At 34.8% G+C, this 22,171-nt stretch overlaps 1 protein-coding gene across 1 annotated transcript in view; it reads right to left on the bottom strand.

Moving 5' to 3' along the window:
• Positions 1 to 396: 396 nt before the first annotated feature.
• Positions 397 to 22,171, bottom strand: part of ERBB4 (erb-b2 receptor tyrosine kinase 4) — a 1,186,765-nt gene continuing 1,164,990 nt past the window's right edge. The window contains exons 26-28 of the mRNA XM_015110887.3: positions 6,257 to 6,304; positions 5,166 to 5,463; positions 397 to 2,366 (exon numbers count right to left, since the gene is read on the bottom strand). Of these exons, the coding sequence (XP_014966373.3) occupies positions 1,921 to 2,366; positions 5,166 to 5,463; positions 6,257 to 6,304 (792 nt within the window). The 3' untranslated portion in view covers positions 397 to 1,920. The remainder of the gene's footprint in view (positions 2,367 to 5,165; positions 5,464 to 6,256; positions 6,305 to 22,171) is intronic.

The following is a 22,171-nucleotide window of genomic DNA, read 5'->3' on the forward strand; positions in this document are numbered from 1 at the left end:
AATAGGAAGAAACAAATTTCTTTGCATTTTTTTTTCTCTAAACTTTCTCTGCCTTAATAGATATTTTTACTCTAAGTAATCTTATACTATTGACTCTAATTTGGTCCCAATATTTTAACATTAGAAAGAAGTATTTTTAAAAAATCTAAATGACTTGGGGTAGAATTTTCAGAAAAGGGGGACTTATATCTAAGTTTCCTAATTATTGATGTGAGGCCCCCTTTACTTGGAAGACTCATCTCTGTCATTTGTTCCCATCCTTCATCATCAGGTATTCTTTCAAAATGATACATAATAATGATGGTTCTAGTACTGGATGCAGTATATGAAGAAAAGGAATTATATAAAGTATCAAAAGATTAGTGTGTTGGATAATAAAATAATTGCATGAGAAGATTTTTCACATTTATTTACAACTTTGAGCCAAGGACCTATCCATAAGCTTTGAATGTTTGTGTTTTTCTTTTTATTATACCAATTTATGTGCAAAGAGTTACCTTCTACTTCATATAAATAGAGTCTCATACTAGAAATTCCATGGAATTCAAGCCAATCCTTACTCGCATTCCTTCTTATGAAGTATACGAATTGAACAAATTTCCTTGCGTAGCAAAGGTGATATATGAAGATAATGTGCTGGCCTCTCATCATAGTCCCTGGATACCATTGCAAGGTTCCTAATTTGCTTGGTTTGGCGTTTCCACAGTCTTTATCTTAGCTCTTTTTTAAAAAAAAAATGTACTTAAATTAGTTAATTTGCTGGTTGCTTCCATATTGCTTGATTCAAAATCCAAAATGGAGTTCAGAAAAAGAACAAATAAAATTACAGCTTAAGTGCAAACTACATTTCTGAGTATCTGCCAGGTAGACATACCCAATCCAGTGTGTTTCTTCCAGTTCAATAGATTCCCTCATTGGACCAACCCTGAAAGTATCAGTAGTTTTCTTGAATCACAAAGAACTGTCTCTTAGTTTCCCTTCTACTCTTCAGACAATCAATGGCCTATCAAGTAGTGTCATTTATGGAGGAAAAAAATGTTGAAAAATGTAAAGGATGAGGGTGAAGATAATTTGATAGCATGAAAAATGAGAGCTAAAATAAAAATATTAGCCTCCCTTTCTTATTTTAAAGATTGTATACGTAAAGTAGTGGTCATTTCACTATATTAAAGTATTTCTTAAATTCTGTGAAGAAGCTTTGATGTAAACATCTTTGCGATTAGAAATTAAAGCCAAAAATTGGGGAGCAAATATAAAGGAATTGGTCAGAGCAAAACAAAATGAAAAAAAAAAAAAACAAAAAGGCTTCAAAACATAATTACTAGTTATAACTTTGATGGAGATTTTTAAATTATGAAATTTGAGTTGGCCATACTTACTTTCCAGGACAGAAACTGCTGGGGAAAGAAACTGGATTCTCAATTTCAGACACTATCATATGTTTGTTATAGAAAATGTTATTCTTTTATTCTAATGGAAACTTTATTATGATTTCCAGGGATGCTAAATATGCACACATCAGTTCCTACAGATAGGAACAGATAGCATGGGTGTTTCAACCATCTGCTTAAAAAAAAAAAAAAAAAAAAAAAAGGAAAAATAAAAAGAAAAAAAAGTGACAGCTAGTTTGATAGCAGGCGGTATTGCCTTACATTTTCTGGTCCTTCTCTAGCTGTTTCATTCTCCCAACCAACCCATGCAGAGAAATGAAGAAACATTGTGGTTCCGCCTATCTTTCTCTTTCAGTCTTTCCCTCTAATGTTCAAGTTAGATAAGCACATAACTATCATGGCATCTCTATCTTCCACTGGGAAGTGTCAAAACTACTGGCCTTGGGGTAGAAGGAAGACCACCAGAGAAAGACAGGGGGTGGGGAAATTGGAGCGGATGTGTCTCTCCACCTAAAAACCACAACTGAGCTTACACTACAGTATTTCGGTGTCTGTAAGGTGGAGGCGGCAGCACAGTGCCTGGCTTCAGGGAGAACTCAGAGAGGTATTCCGGATTCTCTGCCACAATAGGCCGGATCCGCCCATTCTGTTTATAAAAATATTTTGTGCTGTACTCCTGCAGGTAGTCTGGGTGCTGAAGGGTGCTCCGAGGTGGCAGGCTGTGGTTCCAGTAGTCAGGGTTGTCAAACGCTTTCTTGGCCTTCTCTGGCACAGACAGTACATTGTTCTTCAGGTAATCAGCTTTTCCCAAGGCGTTGGCAAAGGTGTTGAGGTACAGCGGCTCATTCACATACTCATCCTCGGCCTTGGGTGGACCATTGGATGCACTGTGATATTCGGGATTATCCAATGCTTGAAGGTCTCCATTTTTTCTCCGAGAAACAAAAGGGTTCTCCTCCACTGGATTCAGGTATTCTAAAGGAATAAAAAAAAATCAGCTAACCTCTACTTTCTGGAAAATATTAATCAGAGCAAAGTTATACATAATGGTTAGCTGCTTTGTCTAGAACAAAAACCCACAGATTTGTTTTCATGATTTCTCACAACTATTTGTGGATTACCATGGTCTTATGAAAAAAAGAGTAAGGGGGCCAAACATGTTTACAAAAACCAAGAAGCCAAGGAGGCCAGAATCAGAATTTCTATCTCCTAAATTTTTATTTCTTTCTAATTGCATTTGTCTCTTCTGCATATGGGGCTGATTGTTTCAATGTTCTTGTTTTCTAAAAGTTATTTATATTAGGAAATAAGACTACCTATTAGGATTAAATAGCCTTTAAATATACAGACAGCTTAATTTCTATAAAGGATATTGAAAAACCAAAGAGTCTATAGCTGAGTTCCATGCCAAGATGAATAGATGGAGTGAAGAAATCATGTTTTATTAGTCTCTATGGTTTGCTATGGTTGCCTATACTGGTAAAAAGGATTTGATTGGAGATGCTCCTGACAAAAGTTTTACACATGGAAAAGAAAGCATCAAAGGAAAAAAATTAAACTAAAAAAGCAAATCTAACAGATAGCTAACATGCCTCTAGCGGACTTGCTTGACATTACATATACTTCTACTTAATAATAAAGTATAATTATAATATTTCCATTGACCAATCATAATCACAAAATGGCAAACTATCAGCTTGAATCATATGAAACAGCCATTTTGTATATTGAAATCAGTCAATTAGTGCCTATTTTGTATGGATCAATCTAATAAATCCATCTAGTATAGGTATTGGCCTAAACGGTGCTAATAATTACCACCATTCTCCTGAATCTTAATTAATTCTTAATACATTTATGTCTATAATATAAACTGCACATAGACATATACACATATATATTGTAGGTCCTCTAAATAGTCTTCTCTTTTACTATATATGCAAAGCCCTAAGCTATTCCTATTTTGAATTCAAGGCATCAGGAGGACACAATTCCTTGTTGAGAGGCCATTCTGAAACAAACTTTCTATCTCTTATCCTTAGCCCAACAAGTAGAGAGAAAAATTCTATTAAGCCAGGATTATTTTTCTCCAAATGTATATATACAGAATAGGTAAGTATTTAGCATCATTTATTCAAGTGAAAGGGCAGTAATGAATATCCCACTATCATATATAGGACTTTACAAGACACTATCATTTCATCCTCACAATTCTGTGAAAAAGAAGTACAAGACTTATTTTTCCAGCTTTGTAGACAGAAAAATGAGATTAAGTGATGTATGCAGGATACAATTAGTGTTGGGATGGAATTCAGGTCTTCTAACTCCTCTTGAGTAATCTTCTTATTCTACTGCACTGTTTGTTATTATTGCCCCTGCAGGAGTTGGGTGAACTTTATGCTTAGCCACAAGTTTTACTTTGACAAGCATATGAAAACACTTATAAGCAATGTAGAATTTGATCTTTCTTACCAGATTTCTGAAACTTCTTAATTGAAAGAATAGGAATGTCTATACTAAAATTCTGTACTCTCTGAGTATGAGGTGAGACTATAGCAATCTTTTATAGAAATGGAGCTTAGCGTTCAGAGATAAAATCTGAGAATACAGTGTGACTATATAGGGTGACTTGCTTTTCTCTTAGCCTTACATTACCTTTCCTCAATGCGATCTACTTATATATTATCCTGATGCAAACTTGTATAGCTGTCCAATAACTTTACGGTTGAAGTGAAAATGTCCCCAGAAAAGCTGCTTCTTTGGGGTGAATCCACCAAATCTTCATAAAATCTACATTTGTGCCATTACTAGGCTACTATGAACATCCAAACTCTTCATTACATTTTTATATGTGTAAAAGTTTTATATATGTAAAAGTTTTATCTAGACAGATATATTTTAAAAGGTTATTTACAATTAGAGATCTTTAAATTTTACTTTGAAGGAGAGAACATAACCTTATAACAAGCCCTTCTCAGAGTTTCAAAATGTAGTTTACTATTGACACTAAAGACTGCGAGAGACATGATCATCATTTTTTAATAACAATCATCTATCTTCTCTATTGTGATACTGTTAGCGTAGAAGAAGAAAAGCTGTTTTGTTGCAAAATTGAAGCATTATTTGATTTGGGTGCTTAACATTTCTACTACTAACTTTACAAAATTATTGTTGTGCTTTGTAAAACCACAAACTATTATTTTCAAATCTTGATGGTATGCTTGTAAGTATATACAGGGTCAAAACTTTAATTTTTGAAAAATGTCATATAAAAACATAATATTTTCCTATAATAAACTAGGTTGTTTAAATGACACCTTTTAAATGAGTCAAACAAATCATTTATTAGCGCCATCAAAAGCATCAGGCACATTTGCCAACAATACCAGTCTTTATGATCTCCACAATTAAGTCCAATAAAGCTATGGTCCTGACACTTTGTGGTCTGCTACCTCATTCAAATATTTCAACAAAATATGTTTAGAATAGTGCCTCTCAAGACTCATTGCTGTATGCAGATAGCCTGGGGATCTTGTTAAAATTCAGATTCCTATTCAGATGGGGCCTGCCTGAGATTCTGATTTATATAAATAATAATAAATAATGTGGATGCTGCTGATTCAGGGACCATACTGCAAGTAGCAGTAGCCTAGGCCTTTACTAGGTCACAAATGTTGTGCTGTACAGCTATCTGGCAATTTCCATTCTGTACTTTGTTTATCTTGATGGAAGTGAACTTCAAATGGCAATCATTTTTGAATAATCAGTTCGTACCTTGTTTGGGTTTGTCTCGCATAGGAGTCATGTAACCTTCCTCATCCAGCTCTCCTCGTGGGCTCCGTTCTGGGGCAAACACGGTGGGGTCAGCGCTGTACCTCTGGGTGCTACTGTCCTCTTGGACATGGGGTGCCACTGGCTTGCGTAGGGTGCCATTACAGCAGGAGTCATCAAAAATCTCAGCTGTAGCACCCTGTGCAACAGGAGCTTCTGGAATTGTGCTAGTTGGGGCTCTGTAGGGCACAGACACTCCTTGTTCTGCAGCAAAACCTCCATCTCGGTATACAAACTGATTCTGTTAATAAGAGAAACATATTTAGAGAGAAGGTGTTGTTAGAAATAGTTTAAAAATGAATGTTAATAGCCACAAGGATGTCAAAGCCAGTCTTTTAGAGAATAGTCATAGTATTTATTTATTTTTCCCTAGTGGCTAATGAATTTGAGTTACAAACTAGAAACACCTAAAATTTCCGCTTTTCTTAAAAGATAAATCATCAGAAAATAATTTTGAAGTACACATTTTAGTTTTATTAACCAACTGTAACATAATCTAATAAAAAGTATTTGATGCCCTTTTCCCACAAGTGCCTGTATTTAATATAAACTTCAAAGTGAATTTTTATGATAAATGGGAGTGTCATTATAGACAGTTGTCATTAAGAATAGAAGTACATGGATATATTTTGAATAATCCTTTGTCTTTATTGCCTTCTAAAATTCTGTGGTTATTATGAATTTGAGGCTCTAGTACCTAACCAGAGGATCATCACTATAATTCTGACTTTTTAGTACATGACCTATACTCAGGGAAGTAAAGATCACCTCCACATCCAGAAGCATAATTTATATGCGCAGGTAAATCCTTCAGATAAAAATTGAAAGCTACTGTTGATGCATGAGATCTCAATTTTATATTATCAACTGAGATAAAAACACATCTAAAAAGGCAGCTACACAATGTACAGCAAATTCTTAACTCACTGTTGGCAAAGGCAAAATGAGGAAATTGTGCAGAGACAAGAGAGAGGAAACATGGTAAGCAAAGACCAAAAATCCTAAAAGATGAAGGTTGATTGTGAAATACTTACTCCTGACATGGGGGTGTAGGCAGGAGGAGGGCTGTGTCCAATTTCACTCTAATAGGAAAGAAAAATGGAATGATGGATATAATAAGAGGCAATATGAATGAAAAAATTAAAAAAAGAAACGAAAAAGAAAAGCCACATGAGTCGTATGAACCAAAGGGGGAAAAGTGCACAACAGTGAAGCTTCCTAAGCAGTAACATTGTCTGTATTCTGACCATAAGCAAGCTTATTTATATGTTTTGAGGAAAATAGATATTTTAATTCAATCCCTGAAAAGGCAAATTATACAGAAAAAGCAAAATTTTTCAATGGATTAGAAAGTAAATAATAAACTTTCTTCTGATTAACCCTACTGGAAAGGAAAAAGTAGTAAATAAACTATTGATGTAAATAGGAAATGGTTTCCTTCTTTACATGTCAAAAGATTGAAATGGCCATATACGCTGCTGTTATTTTTTCTCTTAGAATAAATATTTCTGGAAGGAGATAGCAGGAGATTTCGATTTGCCTGCAGTAATTTTTGCTATCAAGCTACATTTATTTTTCACCACTTCAGCAAAGGGTAAACTCTTTTGCCTCTCCTTATTAAAAGGTATATGCTATTTTATCTTCAGTCTTACTTTTTTTTTTTAAGTTAAGAAACAGCAGAAAATTTGGAAAATCAATTCATTTCCTGGAAACATGCTTTAGATTCCCCTTATGTATTTATAATGAGTCAAAATCAGATTTCAGTTAAAGAAACAACAACAAAAATACATGTATATTTTTATAGCTTAACACTCCATCCTATGGGCTAACTGAAAGAGGGTATAAAAATATAATAAAATATGAAGGACAGTGTTCTTTAGGGTAAGGAAAAGGAGTTGTATGATACTAATTCTGTTTCTTAATTAAAAAAATACATTAAACACATTTTTTGAGAACCTACTGTCTATGTGCCAGGCACTTTTCTAGGCACAGGGATAATGCAAAACACAGACCCAAACCGCTTGATTTTATGAAGCTCATATTCTCTACAATCCAGCTTTAAGTAAACAGAGATGACTAAAATCAACCTCTAAGATACCTTACATCTTTTTTGTTTGTTTTTTTGAGATGAGTCTCGCCCTGTCGCCCAGGCTGGAGTGCAGTGGCAGGATCTCGGCTCACTGTAAGCTCCGCCTCCCGGGTTTGTGCCATTCTCCTGCCTCAGCCTACCGAGTAGCTGGGACTACAGGTGCCTGGCACCATGCCCAGCTAATTTTTTGTATTTTTAGTAGAGACGGGGTTTCATCGTGTTAACCAGGATAGTCTCGATCTCCTGACCTCGTGATCCACCTGCCTCAGCCCCCAAAGTGCTGGGATTACAGATACTTAACATCTTTTATATGAAACAGATAAATATTATTCCAGGTCACTGTTCATATGATTTAGATTCACGAAGCATTCTAAGAAGAATATGGTCCCATGGAGATTAAGTATTTAAAGTAAATCAGTAACAACTGGATAATATAATCTCCCTTAACTAACTTAGTCTGCTGGACTAATCAAGGGACACGGTCTGAACCCCTATAGTGAGTTTATATTTTAATTTTCCCCATAACTATGGTGGCATTAGAATATTTATCTATTTTCTTCTTTAGTAACATAACTAACAACACATCAAAGATTATGACATGGAAAGTCAGAGATATATTTAATATGCAATACATAGGAGGTGCTACTGTGCAACAGACAGATCGTTTAATGACCTGGGCTTTAGTTCCAATGATAAGTAGTGTGAATTTGGTGAATCATGAAACATCTCAGACCCTCGTTTTCATTCTTGGCCTCTCTATTTTATTATTAATAAATATGAAGTAAGATAATGCATATAAATTAACTTTGTAAACTCTGCACTATTATAAAAATGTAAATATCACATTTAAATATTCATATCCACTAAATTGAATTTCTAAAATAAAGCAATCAGGATGCCAAAGCTACTCATCAAAGAGGCATTTTAAAATGCTCATCTATTTTCTAATCATCTTAAATATAGGCATGTTTTACTATATTTTAGAAATACCTGAAATCCAGTACATTTGTTCTTAAAATTTGAGTAGAGAATTTTTTATAGTCCAGTGATTTGTAATATAGAGTGACAGTACAGGAAATATGGAACTGCCTGGCGGAACTTCACCAAACTACAAACACTGGCCTTACCCTCTTCATTAAACACCAATTATTTGGCAAGTACTTCACAAATATTACTAAATCTCTACAGTAAAAGTACAGGCACTGTGGTAGATGCCAGCGATAGCACGATACACTAAGAAAGACATGACCACTGTCCTTTTAGAATTTACACTATCGATTATAATCTGAGATTGTTGGAAGAAAAGGCAAGAATGAAACAAGGCAATTTATTTCAATTCTATTATTCTATATTAGAATGCAAGGTATTCCGAAATATTCATAATTACTAGTGCTCCTTTGACCTCTTACCTTGCAAAAGTTGCTGTACTGGGTAATGTTTGACTAGAATTACAGCTGAGAAATGAGTATTGATTGCACATTTTGCGCTTTACAAAACCTGAGACATAAACAATCAAAGGAACAACTTACAAGTCATTCTTCATCGGGGAACAGTTTATTATCTATATTCATTATCTGGGCTAGAATGGCTTCCATTGTAAAGGCAATGGATTAAAGTAACTGGGACTCTTGCGGTTAGTCTGTTCCAAGACAGAAAGCGAGGCCATGCCCTATTAGAATGCATCCACTGTCCCTGCTTTGACAAGTCTTTCAGTCAGCAACCTGCCAACTCCATATCTGGACAAACTGCCAAATAGCATCACAGTAATAGGAGCATCTTCATGAATTTTCCTGTTTTCAGCATTAAAATGGAAAAAAATGCTAAGCAAAACCCCTTTAGCATTCATTGTTTTTAGGGTTACTGGCTGCTTTTTATGTTTCTGTTTCCATTTTTTCAGTTTGCTTTTTTATCTGTTTTCCATGATAAAAAGCACCTCATTCATTTCCCCGTGGAAGGGCAATGCAGCTCCAAGGGAACATCTGTGAGGCCAATTAGCTGGGCTGGAAATGTGATATAATTGTTGTTTAAATATATTTAAATTACATGTTAATCACGATGTCATAATTTATAAGCTTTGAAAATAACTTTTTGTACTTCAGAGCCAAGCCAGATTTTACTTGTTTTTGCTGTTTTTAGTTTGAAACAAGCTCTTCTCATTTCTCTCTCCCTCAATTCCCCACACTTGAAGAGCTGAACTTTTAATATTGGAAAGAGTGACAGCTGCAAGTAAATTGGTTGAGTAAAAATTAAGATCCTCACAGCAGTCAAAATGAGCTGGAGTGACCTTAAAGTTCTAAGCAGAACAAAGCAATGCTCTCAGTTAAAAGCTTTTGTTTTTCCATTGTGCTACTTTCTGCTGTCCATCAAAGTCCAGCTTTGCAGATCTTTAGGAAGCAGCACTGGGTGCATCTGTTCAATTAGCTGGTGAGGCAATTTACTGTCAGCAGGGCAGAGATAGAAAGAGGTGGGTTACGAACTGGCAGGTGACACTGAGTTTGTTCCTGGTGGGGGGCGTTTGTAAGGGTGATGGATGGAATGAGTTTAATTCTGTGGCCATATCCCTGTGACATTGTATGATTAACTTGGATTTAAATGCCGGAGATTACAGAGAAGGCAAGTATCAGCAAACAAATCAAATACAGTATTAAATGCACTTTTAAATACATCATGTTCTAAAATTTACTTTTTTGTTGAATGATAAATATTAGAACCTTTGTCACATTTTATGCACAGTATTTCTTATATTTGTATTGTTTATAGTGTTCTTGAGAAATTTTAATTATTAAATAGATGGACTGTATCATGATATTTAAAAAAGCTATTATACAAATCTACTTTCAGAGGAAACAAAAATACAGGCCTAATGCCTAGCTTCTATCTAAATTAAACATGTGATCAATGAGAGTCATTTTCTAATCTTTAAATAACTATTACTTTCAACAGTAATTATAAGATTACAATTTCTAGGTTCAAAAAATACTCCAAATTCTTTTGACTAAAATAAAATGTCTCTGTAAGACATTGCTAATCCATCAGCACTAATTTATTATCTAGACACTTCCACATAGTGGAAGTATTAAACTATTAAAGGTTCTCAACCTTTTATCCTCCCTGACATATCTGCTTAACACTCTGATAGGCATTTCCACACTTTCAGAGGTCACAAGGCAGCATACAGAAAATGTTTGTTGCATTAGGTTATTATAATTATTGTATTATAAATTATAATTCCTGATGCATGGTTGTAACTCTGCATCTTTCTCACAACTGAGTTCAACATACCAGTGTTTTGAGACATTTAGATTTAGAACCTTCATTTTTCACAGGGCAATCAGAAGGAAACAAAGAAAATGTGTCCATATGTGCCAAACCCAAAAATGGCTGGGAGAAGTCTATTGAGATTTCAGCTGCTGGCTGAATTTTATATATATTACACATAATATCTTTTGTCTATGTATACATACATTTATTTACTCATTTTTCTATTTGGTTTGATTCTGTGGGACTCTACTTTTTTGAACAATCTCTCTTACTCTGCACACACACACACACACACACACACACACACACACACAATAATGACTCTATGGTCCAGTTGAAGAAATATTGACTTGGGCTCTTATTCTTTTTTGTTGCTGTTTGTTTTTCAAGACGGAGTCTCGCTCTGTCACCCAGGCTGGAGTGCAGTGGCGCGATCTCGGCTCACTGCAATCTCTGCCTCCCAGGTTCAAGCAATTCTCTGCCTCAGCCTTCCGAGTAGCTGGGATTGCAGGCTCCCGCCACCATGCTTTGCTAATTTTTAGAGATGGGGTTTCACTATCTTGGTCAGGCTGGTCTTGAACTCCTGACCTCGTGATCCACCTGCCTCGGCCTCCCAAAGTGCTGGGATTACAGACGTGAGCCACCGTGCCTGGCCAGCTCTCATTCTTTATTCACTCATTAATCTTGGAACCTTTCATCTTTCGTATATGTCTCATGTACTCATTTAATTAAAAAATTTAATAAATGGAAGCTATGAGTGGTATCTGTAAATGTGAACAAGAGTCAGGACAGAATTTACAAAGCATATGAAAATAGTGTCTTCTATAATGCTTAATAATCCCACTTTTCTTAAGTCAGTCCTCAAAGTCTACTTTATTTTGAGTCTATTCTGTTTCATAGATGAATACATGATGACTCTTAGGGAAATTAAGAAATAGAAAGAGAAACTAACATATATGTATACACACACACATATATATATATGTATTATGTACCCACCCTATACCTTGGACTATTTTAGGTTTTATGTATTCTCATAAACTTGCAAGGTAAATAGCATTATTAAAAATTATAACTCTCATTTTATAGACAAAAAAATTGAGGAGCAGAGAAATTAAAGGATCTGCCGTGTGCACACATCCATAGTTGGCTATCTGACCACAAAGCCCGTCACTCTATGACCTTTACATTATACCGCACATAGATTTTGACTTTAGCATTTCTATTCTTACTCATCTTTGCCCTCTCTCTTCCTTTGTATTATGCTTCAACTATTTTCTCAAATTCTTAGTTTCTTTTTCTAGTTTTAGTGAAAAGAACTTAATGACTTAAGTAGGCACATCGAAACTCATTACCTTAGGTATAAAATGCTGATAATGCATTACAGTATTGCTCCACCCCACTTTTCACTTAAATTAGTTACAAGGACATAAACTGGAAAGAAGGAAACTTTGAGTATTAAGAGTTAATAGGGTGTGTGTGTGTGTGTGTGTGTGTGTGTGTGTGTGTGTGTGTGTGTATTTTTCCATTCTTTCTTACAAGTCCTTTTTATCTAAAATCATATTGTGTATATATACATTTACCTACCTCACCAAGAGCAAAGCCAGCCCTGAAGCAGGAAGAGACAATTTTAAATAACTGGAGAGCACAAAGATTTTTCATGACAGCACTCCTGATTATGGATTTATTGTTCCTAGTACAAGGCTTAGTCAATAAATTCTTCTTCCTGCTTCACTGAGGGTAAGTAAGCTATTGTATCCCCAGGCAGCAATTCCTGTACCCTTTCCAAATATCAGTAGAACAAGAGGATATTTCCTTTTAAAATATTCATGGCTAGATGAGTCAATAAAATGAAGCTGAACATTCCCCTCACTTTACAGGTTTCTGCTTTAAGTTGCTTCTTTGAGCAATGTTATGTGATGGAATCAAAGAATATTATTAGCACAGTCAAAAAAGAAAGGGCATAAAGAAATATAATTTTCCACTAATGTCAACATTCCTTAGCTTCATTCAAGATAACAACAAGAATTGTGTCACCCTTCTTGAGATTAGTTATCACACAGAATTGATTTCTTTACCCTGGTGCAAGTTCTAAATTTTTGTATTGTTTGGTTTGTTCTAGCAACTTTCTCTTTTTTGGCATGTTTATATTCATTTTCATTAGCATGTTGTGATAATTGAACCTTTTCCTAATTATCACTTAGCTACTAGCTAATGCATGTAGCTAGAAATCTAAAGAGGAGAACTTCTAGGAGTTTCTCAAAGACTTCTCAGTAATTCTTTTCAGTTAGAGAGGGTAGGCTATTTTTCTTTTCTTTTTTTAATGTATGCTTAAGAACATCTAGTTCTAATGCAATGTCTTTAAGAATAGAAATGAGATCATCAAGCCTTAACTATGTATAAATTCTGGAGTAGCCTGATTCTTCAAATGAATCATGAAATTGTCTCTGCTTGTGTGGTTTTTATCCCAACATCATAAAGAGTATCTGATGAGGATTTTTCAGGATGCCAACAATGCACCGGGTCAGGCGTCTTTTGAAGACAAAAACTTCACAGACCTAAAACAAATGGTCTCATGAAATCCTTCTATCTCCAGGATTGCATTCTTGAATATTTTTCACTAAGTCACATGACTTTTAACAAATTCTTTAGCTTCTTGGTCCTTTAGTTTATTTAACTCTAAAAAGAAGAATATGGGTATAGGACAGGTAATGGGAAAGATCACTTCCAACTATCAAAGGATTTACATATAAAATGAATTTTCTGCCTTAAGCTCACACAATTAGTTATTAAATATTGTAAAATGTGATTAGCATTAAAGCAAAGTATCTTATAAAGTTTTCTCTCGTAAATCTTTTCAAAGTCGATTCATCAATTTCCTTTTTTAAATGGACTATCTATTGTACAAAGTATCACTTAGGCTACATGCAATATATAATTGTATGTTTTTATGAGCCTAACCACATTTGGATGATGATTCATGAAAATACAATTTTGAAAAAAAGTTTTAGAATTTTATTTTACTGATAGACTCTGACACTCTGAAAGGTTAATTTTCCAAGGTAACAAAAATAGTGACGGTACTAGAAACAAGATTCCCTGAGTTCCCATCCAAAGTGCAATCCATTATACCTTACAGCCTCAAATTAACATTTAATAAATAGTAAGAAGTATCTTTTAGAGGTTGCATTGTTTTTCAGAAACAAACCTATTTTTAAAATATAGCTGAAAGCATTTGCCTTAACCAAAACCTTTGTTCTAAGCTGAAATACATATTAATATACTCTTAAAGTAAATTTTGTGACACTTTAATTTGAAGACAGATATTAACTTGTTATTGAATAGGCTGTAAGTTTATTAGACAAAAGGGATATCCTTATAGTATTAAATACTATATATAAAAGCTGGCCATAAACATATTAATTAAAAGTAGTATTTATTAAAATAGTACTTTATCTACAAAACAGGTTGCCCTTCACAGAAAAGAGATATGTTATTTAAACACTCTACCTATAAAAGCCAGTTATTAAAAATCGACATATACATACATGCTTATTGTCAGTTGATATACTTTTACCTTCACAATATTTCTGTTACTTGATATACTTTTACCTTCACAGCATTTATCTCCAGATCTGTCTATGCAATAAGATACTGTCTAGGGATTATTAAAATAATTAAAAAAATAAGTAATCTATAAGGCAGGTTTGAACTAAAAATAAGAAAAAAAAGACTATAAACACTTGGAATTTGAATGCCATAATTTTAGAATTTGAAATGTAATGTATTTGCCTAGATGTAATATGTTTCCTTTTGTACTATCAGTGAACACTTAAATCTGAATTTTAGGCTCTGTGTTTGTGTGGATACATATGTTAGATATATATGTGCATACACATGTATATGTATTCATATACATGCTAAGGCAATTAATAGCTTAAAACAAGATAACAAAGGTTATTTAACCCATACAATCAAACACGTTGTCTTTTACAGGCTGTTAGCTCATTTGTGGGGTAGCTTTTGTTTTGTTTTTCCTATGTTTCACATGCAGATATTGTTTATCAACAAATGAGATGTTCACTAAAAATAATAAGAGTTCTACTTAGAAGTATTTGTTATTCTATTTAGAGTTTAGAGTTATTTTATTTACTGGCAAATAATAAGGCAAGAGTGAAATATTCAATCTTCTCTTTAGTAATAATCCAAGCTCAGAATGCTTTATTATATATTTAAAATTTCAATAAGCGTATCTAGAGCAGTCTATGTGTGAGAATGTAAAAAATATGAAGGGCACGGTTTGTGTATTGGAGGATAGAGAACAAATAATACAGGAAATAGAATTGCAAATTTTATAAACCTTATTTTGGCATGTAGATTTTATTCAGTGTTTTAAATGATAGGTGTTGACAACAAGGAAACAATTTAACATAATACAGATAAAGCCCTTCAGTGTTTATATCATTGCAGTGTGGACCAGGTTGAAAATATCTTCAGTTATGCTAGTTTATGCAAACTGTTTACCAGATAAAAAGTGAATTTGTAACAATGGTTTATTCATCCAACTACTGCTCTTTAAGCTACCAGGTGGTACAGCTGTTGCCGTAAGTAAAAAGATTTCTAACAGTCCACCTGGAATTAGGACAGCTGGTTCCTGTGAGCTGATCTGAATAATGTACTATGAATACTCCGGTACAGCCACTGACAGAACAAACAGCACATGACTGTCCCATCAGCCCAGAGCAAACACTAGTTACATTTCACAGAAACAGGCTGGTATTTACAACTGATCTAGGCCAAAAAGAATATCAGATTGAAGGCAACACCCCAAGAGAAAATAGCCCTCCCCGAGAGCTACTTGTTGACTGTAGTCTAAGCAGCTTTCACCATGACTGAAAAGCCCCCAAATCTGATTTTGCTGCATATAAAAAGGAAGAGGAAAAATATACAAAGCATTCCTGCATCTATTTGTGAACCATTTTGGAATTTTCTAAAATAAAAAAAAATGACCAATACTTCTTAGTTTTCCATTTACATAGTTGCTGCCAAAGTCAACCCAGATTAACCAGAATCACGGCCATAATAATTTTATTTTAATTTCTAAAATTGTAACACTTTACTAAAAAAAATGAAGGAAGCAAAAAATAAAATGGAACTAAAACTAGAGAATCTCATTTAAATCTGCCATTGGTGAGATTTAAAGATTTAAATCTGCCATAGATGACCCATAGAGATGGTAAATGACTTTCTTCAAGAACATACAGCTAGTTACTAACAGGCCTAATTAGAAAAACATCTATCTGCTGAGGATCCTTAGATTGTCTACCTGAGCCAAGGACAGCCCAGGTGAAACTCTAAAGCAGGCAAAATCTGATCTCAGTGTTTCCCCACTAAAGTTGATTTTGCAATTTCAGGCCCGTGATTCTTTATTCCTAACAGATTCCTGGGCCCATTTATTTCTGCCCCAGCTCTGTGGAAAATAGGACTATATTGTCCTCCCATTCCAGGTGTACAATTCTTGATCAGCGACTCACACTCCAAAAACATCCTCAATTATCTACACTTTTATTTTCTGCCCAGAAACATGGCTTTAGCTAGGTCAGAAGGCATCTATTTAGTCTGATGAATTCACTCGTAAAATCTTCTCAAATTGGTGTTAGTAGATTATGATGGAATTACTTCAGGTAACACTGAACTACTGAATACCATGTCATACCCATATAACTAACAGCTGCCCTGATCATCTCTATTGATCTGTTTCATAGCACTTCAAACATCACATTTCTTAAATTGAAATGGCCATCTTCTCTCTCGGGCTTGCTTGTCTTTCTTGGCTTGGTGGATAATATCAATAACTTGTCCAACTGGGCAAGTCAAATATCTTAGTGTTATCTTTGATGTCTCCTCTATCCCACCCCTTATATCTAAGCATCCAAGGTCTACCCTTTCAAACCTCTTAATACCCCCCAGAATCTAACCATTCTCTTCATCCTCATGGCCACTATTTCAGTTGTGGTTAAGGTGCCCAAAAATTTATCACTCCAACTGCGATACTTAGAGAGTAAAATAAAGTGTTATTAATAATTATGCTTCTGATATAGAAGTAAACTAGGATGCACTAAGGAAAACAGGCCATTAGGTACCATTAATTATGGCACCATTTCTTGACTAGAGTACTGTAACAACCTTCTAGCTGTTCTTGATCTTATTCTTTCCCTTCACGCCAATCTAATATTTATACTTCATCCCCCTCCTTAAAAAATTGCAAGACCTCTGGGCATGGTGGCTCACACCTGTAATCCCAGCACTTTGGGAGGCCAAGGTGGGCAGATCACAAGGTCAGGAGTTCAAGACCAGCCTGGTGAAACCCCCAGATGGTAAAACCCCATCTCTACTAAAAATACAAAAATTAGCCAGGCGTGATGGTGTATGCCTGTAATCCCAGCTACTTGGGAGGCTGAGGCAGGAGAATTGCTTGAACCCAAGAAGGGGAGGTTGCAGTGAGCTGAGATCGTGCCACTGCACTCCAGCCTGGGCGACAGAGTAAGACTCTGTCTCAGAAACAAAACAAAACAAAACTGCAAGACCTACTGTTGCCCTCAGGCTAAATGAAGTCCATTATTTGTGGCTTTGGAGGCTTTGGTAACTATGATCCTTGCCAATTTCTCCAGCTTCCTTTCCTCTTTCCTCATAAGCCTTCAGTCAAATACATCTCAGATCTTCTTGATAAGCCCTTTCCTCTCTCACCTCCGACCTCTGCCCAAGCTCCAGTTATTTCCTCAATGCTCTTTCTGGCTTCGTTGCCTTGATTACATTGTGATCTTATGAAAAATTATCAGTACCTTGATTATATTATTGATTCAAAAAGTATTTATCAAAGAACACATTATGTGCCCCATGTGAATAATTTAACAACTGTATTCTGTTTATTTCATTAGTATGTCTTTTTTCTTAGACTATGAGTCTATTTGGAAGAGGATTCACTCTAATTTACTATTAAATTTTTCATATCTAGCACAGTGCCAGGGGCACAGATATGGTGAATGTTCAGCAAAGATATCTTGAATCAAAGGATAGATTAAAAAATGTCTTAAACCCAAAGAGTGGCTCTATTGATGAAAATCTCAGTGACTCCATCAAGCCAGTTGGATAAGTTTTAAAGGATGTGGAATTTTAGCATCCCTGATATATATATGGTACACTTCTTATTCTGCAGATGGCTTGGGTGGAATTGAACTCAGATGCAATTATCTGAATATTATATCTATCTCATCTAGTACACTCTTTCTGTCAATATCAGTTACTATTTCTGAAGTCATTGTTGGCAATCTTAATTCTAATGGCAAAGTTTTTAAAAAGTATTCTTACAAATGGTGAGTGATTCTGAAGTCAATGAACATTTCACATTCAGCTATAAAACTTCAAGATTCTATTGTCACTAGTATGACAGCATTCCCCTAGGACACCTATATATTTCCTATTGCTTTGGAGACCTAGAGAACCAGGGCTTAGCTGTATCCCTGAAAAACATAAATTGTTAACTAAGAACAGTAACACGACAGACCTTGTAGACAAAGCAACTATAGGCAGATGCAAAATGTATCCTTTCTCTACAAGTGGTACATACCACCTAACTGCATTTCCACACTGTGGTGCACAGAGCAAACACATAAGGAAGGGCCATTTTAAAATATTCAAAAAGTATTTTAAGGACAATCGTAGCTAAATGCTATAGAAAATCAAACTTGTAAGTCAATGAAATTCTAAATCAAAATTACATAGTGCGTGTTTCTGAGAAGGGAAGTAGCTGCTGGAGAAGAGCTCTTCATAAGAGAAAAGGACTGTCACCCAACAGCCCTGCTGCCATAAAAAAGTATTCTCTAAGCTTAGTGTTCTCATCTGTAAAATGGGAATAATAATGCCTATGTTGTGTTTTATGAGCTTTATAAGCTCATGTTTATGTTAAATATTTTTTAAAATAGAATAACATAGTAGATAAATGTGCAATAATAGGCTTTTTTCTCCAGTGACATAAAGAAAATACAGTGACATAAAGAAAATACAGCTGAATTTTCCAAGTATCCCTCACACAAAATCAACAAAATGCTGCCATCCAAATAAGCATACACTTCTTATATACCACAGTGAAAGTATTTACACAGTGACATGATTATCTGTGTGAGGGCAGAGGTTATTTTGCAAATTCTATATCACAAATTTTATTTGAAGTAAAATAAGCCAGGCACAGAAAGACGAATTTTGCGTGTTCTCGCATATCTGTGGGAGCTAAAAATTAACACAATTGAAATTATGGAGATAGAGAGTAGAAGGATGGTTACCAGAGGCTGGGAGTGGTAGTTAAGGGGAGAGTAAGGGGAACTGGGAATGGTTAATGGGTACAAAAAAAAAAAAATAGAAAGAGTAAATAAGATCTAGTATTTGATAACACAACAGAGTGACTACAGTCAATAGTAATTTAGTTGTATATTTTAAAATAAATAAGAACATATAATTGCATTGCTTGGAACACAAAGGATAAATGCTTGAGATGATGGAAACCCTATTTACCCTGTTGTGATTATTAGACATTATATACCTGTATCAAAATATCTCATACACACCCAAAATACATACCTACTGTGCACCCACAAAGATTAAAAATTTTAAATTTTTAAAAAAGTTTAAAAACCAAATTTGAAACAATTGTTAAAATGATTGCTGTCATTGACATAAGTAGAATAGTGAGAAATAATGTACAAGTTTCATTTAAATGTCTACTACTACATCATTTAAAATTATTTTAAAGCATTCCTTCGAAAAGGAAAACTGCTATGCTTTTTTCCCAGTGTAGCAGTAAGTCAAAGAAAGGCTCCTTAGAACTCTCACCACTTAGTCACAGAAAGGTGTACATGAAATATCCAGTAATGAAATCCTTAACCAACTAAAATAAATTAACTGAATGACCTAACAGTAGAGATTATGATAAACTGAAATAAAATCTTTATCATTTTTGTATTATTTAAATGATGAGGGTGAGAAAGTCAATGGAACGCAAACATTAGAAATTCACATTTTTTACAGAGTATGGGTTGGCCTTGATTTTTTTAATCACTTCTGCTGAACACTTGAAATCATCTGACAGAGTCCTAATAAGACATATCTCAGAATTCATGATGAGGCATTGTCAACAGGCCAAGGAGAAGTCCTCCGTACTGAATGTATGCTTCAATTGAATTTTCCTTCCCTGTGATTGCTGGTCTTTTTAGAGAAAGTTGACACACTAAAACAGGCATGCCGTCATGTAGGAAATGTTTGAACTCTCATGCCCTGTTTGGTGGAGACATCATTCCTATATGTCACCTCTTTAATAAACTGAGATCTGAAGACTTTTGTAGATTTTAAAAAACAATAAACATGTTTAAGAAACATGCACTTTCCTGGAAAGTGCATCTTGGAAAGAAAGTAAGCCAGGTTACAGAAAAGTGCTTAGATTGGCAATCTTAAAGTAATTTAAGTGAGCTGGAGTTGGGAAAAATAAAATAGATTAAAGTTTTTCACATATCCTATACCCTAGCTCTTCTACCAATAAATACCAAACAAATAAACAAAAAAGTACTGGAAAGGTAAGAAAAACCTCTTTTATATTTTCTGGGCCACTATGTCACTTATTATATTACTAGCACAATTATTGTTTATCATATTTAAAGAAAATAATTAAGCCAGGGTGCAGCTATGTTCCAATGAAAGAAAATATTAACGCATGCTCTTATGAATATATTCACAAAGAAGAGAATGCTTATCCTTCTTGTCATGAGTCTCAAATATTAGGCACACCAAGCTCTCTTGGAACTATTACTGTTTTTATCATGTATAAATATATGCAAGACTTTTAAGAAACCCTATCTAGTTCATCAGTGTTGTCTTTTAGGGTAACAAGCTCCTTAAGTAGATAACCAACCAGTCACATTAGTATCCTGCCTCTCTTATTTCTCCTAAATTTACTTATCCAAGTAGTAAAAAGTTATCTGATAGCTTCAATTTTGGTGAAGAAAATTTAGATCTAGTTATCCTTGAAAAAAAAAAAAACAATAAATGAGAAGAGAACATTTTGATCATTCTTAGGACTTATCTTTTAAATTCTTACTGAAAAGCGACCAAAAGCTCAGGTGAAAGTAATTAAAAGTAATATTAGCACCCTGGCAGCAATTCTATGATTTGTATTTGTTTCATTGCCATATGAAGGCATATTGAAAGTAAATTATGCAGGAGGAGACTATATTTCCAAGAGAGTTTGACACAAGCTCAGCCTGTGAATTATTTGCTTTGAAATGCCTTCATATTCTCCTGCTTGGAAATTCTGGTCAAGAGAAGAGCAAAAACAAGTAGCAGGCTCATCCTAAGCCTATAGACAGGTGAGGTGAACATTCATAAAACGTTTATCAGCCTGCAATAAAATTTTAAAATGTGCTGGACCATCCTCCCCTAGAAAAGAGGAGGTACAATAAATAAAGAGTTGCTATTATATTAAACTTCCAGAGTCCACCCCATCCATCTTGATGTTCTGAACACCAGAAGTCCCCAAAGCACTTTCACTAACATGCTATTTGAAACTAGTAGTTAATTCCTGACAGCCGTTCTCCTATTTATTTTCTAATCTCCTCGACCCAAAGGTGGATTTACCTTGAAGCAATGAAGTTTAAGCTTCAGACTCTTCAGTTATAGGCCTGCTGAAGAACCCAAATCATAGATTCGCATGAATTTGGGATTTTACAAAATTTGTAAAAGTAAAATTTTTATTTTTGTGTTCTTTTTCTCAAAGAGTCTCTACCTCCACTCTCAATTATTAGTGTCTGGCTCCACAAAACCTGGCACTGCCCCTATTCCATCCTCACTGTTTCTGAAAATGTTCCCTATAGTTTATTATTTACCAAAAATCTGGCTTTCATGAGAAGCCACCCTGCACATCCTTTCTTGCTTTCTTGGAATATTTCATCTAATGGAGAATGTCTATTCCATGATTCAACTCAGGCATCAGAGCCAAGGTTAATTGCTATAAGTTTCCAGATACTAGCTCTTCAAAATTCATTCAAGCCCCTCTTCTTTTGAAGACTCATGCTAAACAATTATACCACAGGTTCTTTTTTTGTGACTATAATCTACAGTCTTTGGAGGCATTGTCCAACACTCAGAGTGTTCATGCTCCTTGGTATCACTGAGATTGCTATTATGCCTGGCTCGGTCCCAAAACCTTTCACCATGGACCCCACTAAATAAGTATTATATTTCCGGAGCCTCCTCCTTGCCTATTATCTCCACTGCACTTTAACTACCATATGGCTACATTTTGACATCACTATGAAAAGCTCTCAACGCCAATTCTTTAAAAATCCCTTCCTACTACCACAATCTCTTACTCTTTCTGTGCATTGATTTCCTTTCTCTGACTCAATCAGTTCTTTTGCCTTTTATTTTTTTTTCTGCTCCTCAATTAATCCCTTGACACTTCATTTTTCCAGCATTGGCTTTGAAGTAAGCCAGGTATGGTTTTGAATACTTTGGCACTTACCAAAGCTATTTTACAAGTTTCTCAACCTCTCTA

Source organism: Macaca mulatta, chromosome 12 (assembly GCF_049350105.2).
Source record: "Macaca mulatta isolate MMU2019108-1 chromosome 12, T2T-MMU8v2.0, whole genome shotgun sequence".
NCBI classification, from domain to species: Eukaryota; Metazoa; Chordata; class Mammalia; order Primates; family Cercopithecidae; genus Macaca; species Macaca mulatta.